The 3,176-nt window shown below is 46.1% G+C and overlaps 1 protein-coding gene across 1 annotated transcript in view; it reads right to left on the reverse strand.

Moving 5' to 3' along the window:
- LOC109923921 (sepiapterin reductase) overlaps positions 1–2,305 on the reverse strand; it is a 3,881-nt gene extending 1,576 nt beyond the window's left edge. The window contains exons 1-2 of the mRNA XM_020523950.2: positions 1,934–2,305; positions 1–846 (exon numbers count right to left, since the gene is read on the reverse strand). The exon at positions 1–846 is cut by the window's left edge and continues 1,576 nt beyond it. Of these exons, the coding sequence (XP_020379539.2) occupies positions 656–846; positions 1,934–2,159 (417 nt within the window). The 5' untranslated portion in view covers positions 2,160–2,305 and the 3' untranslated portion in view covers positions 1–655. The remainder of the gene's footprint in view (positions 847–1,933) is intronic.
- Between the last annotated feature and the right edge of the window lie 871 nt (positions 2,306–3,176).

Raw genomic sequence — 3,176 nt, forward strand, 5'->3', positions numbered from 1 at the left:
TAGAGGGTGATAGAAACATGAGGGGGAGAAAGAGAGTGGGAACAATACAGGGTGATAGAAACATGAGGGGAGAGAGAGAGAGTGGGAACAATACAGGGTGATAGAAACATGAGGGGGAGGGAGAGAGTGGAAACAGTAGAGGGTGATAGAAACATGAGGGGGAGGGAGAGAATAGGAATAATACAGGGTGATAGAAACATGCGGGTGAGAGAGTGCAATGGAGGGTTATAGAAACATGAGGGGGAGGGGGAGAGAGAGAGTGTAATGGAGAGTTATAGAAACATGAGGGACAGACAGAGACATACATTGAGAGAAAGGCATACACTGGGAGTCGTAGAGGGAGGAGAGGTACACACAATCAAACACAGGGCCTAGTAAAGAGACAGGAAGCTACAGACAGGCACAGAGGCCTCTTGTTTTGAAAAACCTTTCCCAGAGGCAAAGGCTTCTTTGCTAAAATCCCCAGGAAGCGGGTGATGTGACATGTTGAGTTGCGAACAGGCAGAGAGACAGGCTGCCTGGTTTGGAGCAAGTAAAGATAGTGGAGATGACCCAGACAGATGAACAGTGTCGGTGTCAGAGCCCATGTTTGGGTAGAATTCCTGTCACCAGCCTTTCTCTATGAGTATGCCCAGCAGTGAGCATTCACAGGATTTTACTGGTCGTAGTAATCGAGGTGGGCTCCAGACGGAAAGTCATCTCGAATGAGGATATTGACCAGCTTTCTAGAAGAGTCATGACAATCGATGAGTTGGCCTTCCTGGTGCATGGTGAGGAATGTTTGCCTGAGTTCAGGGTCCGCAGTCTCTGACCGAGCTTGTTTTTGCATGTCAGTGTCCAGGGGACCTGTACAGGCAAGGAACAAAGTCAACTTGGCTCAACACAAACACACAAACAGATGAAGAACGAACTTTCATTTCACTAGCGCCTTTCCCTACCTCTGCACATTGCAAAGCTCTGAGCAGGCAATGAAGCACATTTTGAAGTTACTGTGGCAGTCAGTTTGAGCACAGTAGGCTTCCTCAACCAGCAACGCCATAAGAACCGGATGCATCAGGGATTCAGTAATGTTGAGGGGGTTGGGACGAGCTAACTATATTTCTTAGTGCTGTGGGATCTCCCATGTCCACCTGAGGAAGCAGACAGGGCCTCAATTTAACAATATTATCTAAAAGGGGCCCGAGCGACAGAGCAGCACTCCCTCAGCACAGCTTTCAGAGAACCACCCTGGAATAAATCCTCAATCTTCCAAACGGAAGCAGGACTTTCAGAGGCATTGAGGCAGAGGCGTTACAAACTGAATCACTGCTCACAATCTAAATCCCTTTTTTATAGTTTTTGTTAAGCCTGTGCTTACTAAAACTAATCCTCGTCACATCACTTGAGAGAAATACTCACAATGTGACTCCAGGAGTCTTCAAGAGGGATCCTCAGTCTGTGACCCAGAGGGGTCCTCACTGTGTTTTCTTTTATTCATTCACGGGATGAGGGCATTGCTGGCCAGGCAGCATTTATTGCCCATCCCTAATTGCCCAGAGGGCAGTTCAGAGTCAACCACATTGCTGTGGGTCTGGAGTCACACATAGTCCAGATCAGGTAAGGATGGCAGTTTCCTTCCCTAAAGGACATTAGTGAGCCAGATGGGTTTTTCCAACAATCAACAATGGTTTTATGCTCATCACTAGACTCTCAGTTCCAGATTAATATTGCATTCAAATTCCACCATCTGCCATGGCGGGATTCAAAACCAAGTCCTGAGAACACTGCCTGGGTCCCTGGATTAATAGTCCAGTAATAATACCACTAGGCCATCACCTACCCAAGAGTATTTGGTAGTGTGTTGCCAAGAGTAATGGACAGCTTGTTACCCTAAGAGTAATCCTCACTGTTACTCTGTGAGTAAACCCAGGTGTGTTACCCAAGACTGCGTCACCTGGAGCATAGTTCAGAACCCTCACATCAGGCTCTTCTGCTGCCAGCACCTTGAACATCATCTCCCTCGCAGCTTTTCCTGAGCAGTACAATGACCAGGATTTGAAAGGCTGTATTGCACACAGCGAGCTGATGTTAACCACTGTTCGATGAAAGTTCTCGCGTTTGGGGAAAGCCTTCAGCAGAGCGGCAGTGAGGCACATGCAGGATGTGAAGTTCAGGGCCATGTAATTGGACACCTCGGTGGGTTGGGTAAAGTCCACCACAAACTTTGAGGGATCTCCCAGAGAACCTGAAGAGAGAAAGGCAGAAAGAAATTAACACCTCCAGATTATAGGATGGAGGAGCAGAGTAGGCCATTAAACCTATACCCTCTCGTTTTAGACTGTAGGAAGAAACCAGAAAGCCTGGAGAAAACCCACACAGAGAATGTGCAAACTCCACACAGTCATCCCAGTTTGGAATTGAACCTGGGTCACTGGTGCTGTAAGGCAGCAGTGTTAACCACTGAGCCACCGTGCCACAAAGAGCTCTTTGCAATCTTAGATAAAATTCTTCACTGTCCACTATACCACCAATCTTGGTGTCATCCGCAAACTTACTAACCACGTTTTCTAAATTCTCATCTAAAATCATTTATATAAATGAGAAACAAAAATGGACCCAGCACTGATCCCTGTGGAACACTGCTGGTCACAAGCCTAATCACTAGATTAATTCCAGGGATGAAAGGGTTTGTCTTACGAAGAGAGACTGAACAGTTTAGGCTTAAACTCCGTGGAGTTTAGAAGAACGAGAGGGGATCTAATTAAGTTTAAGGAGGAGATAAACAAATTTTTCGTAGCAATGGTTTGAAGGGTCACGGAGAGCAGACAGGAAAGTGGATTCGAGGCCAAGATAACATAAGCCTTGATCATAATAAATGGCACAGCAGGTTCGAGGGGCTGAATGGCCTCCTCCTGTTCCTTGTTCATGTTCTCACTGTGCCTGAAATCTGTATTCAGCTTGCAAAATGCATGGATGCCCTTGTAGTGATACACTCTGTTGCTACAGTGCAAAGACTAGACTCAACCTGTTTACCCAATTAATCAGCAACTCTCTTACACAGCTTGTTTAGCCCAAGGCTGGAGGAGCTTAATTTTACTTGCTAATCTTACTTTAATTCTTAATCCAGTAAATACAAATTAAATGCCAGCCACAAACCACATTTTAGGCAAGATATTGACACCTACTAAAGGGCCTCA

Source organism: Rhincodon typus, chromosome 1 (assembly GCF_021869965.1).
Source record: "Rhincodon typus isolate 14 chromosome 1, sRhiTyp1.1, whole genome shotgun sequence".
NCBI classification, from domain to species: domain Eukaryota; kingdom Metazoa; phylum Chordata; class Chondrichthyes; order Orectolobiformes; family Rhincodontidae; genus Rhincodon; species Rhincodon typus.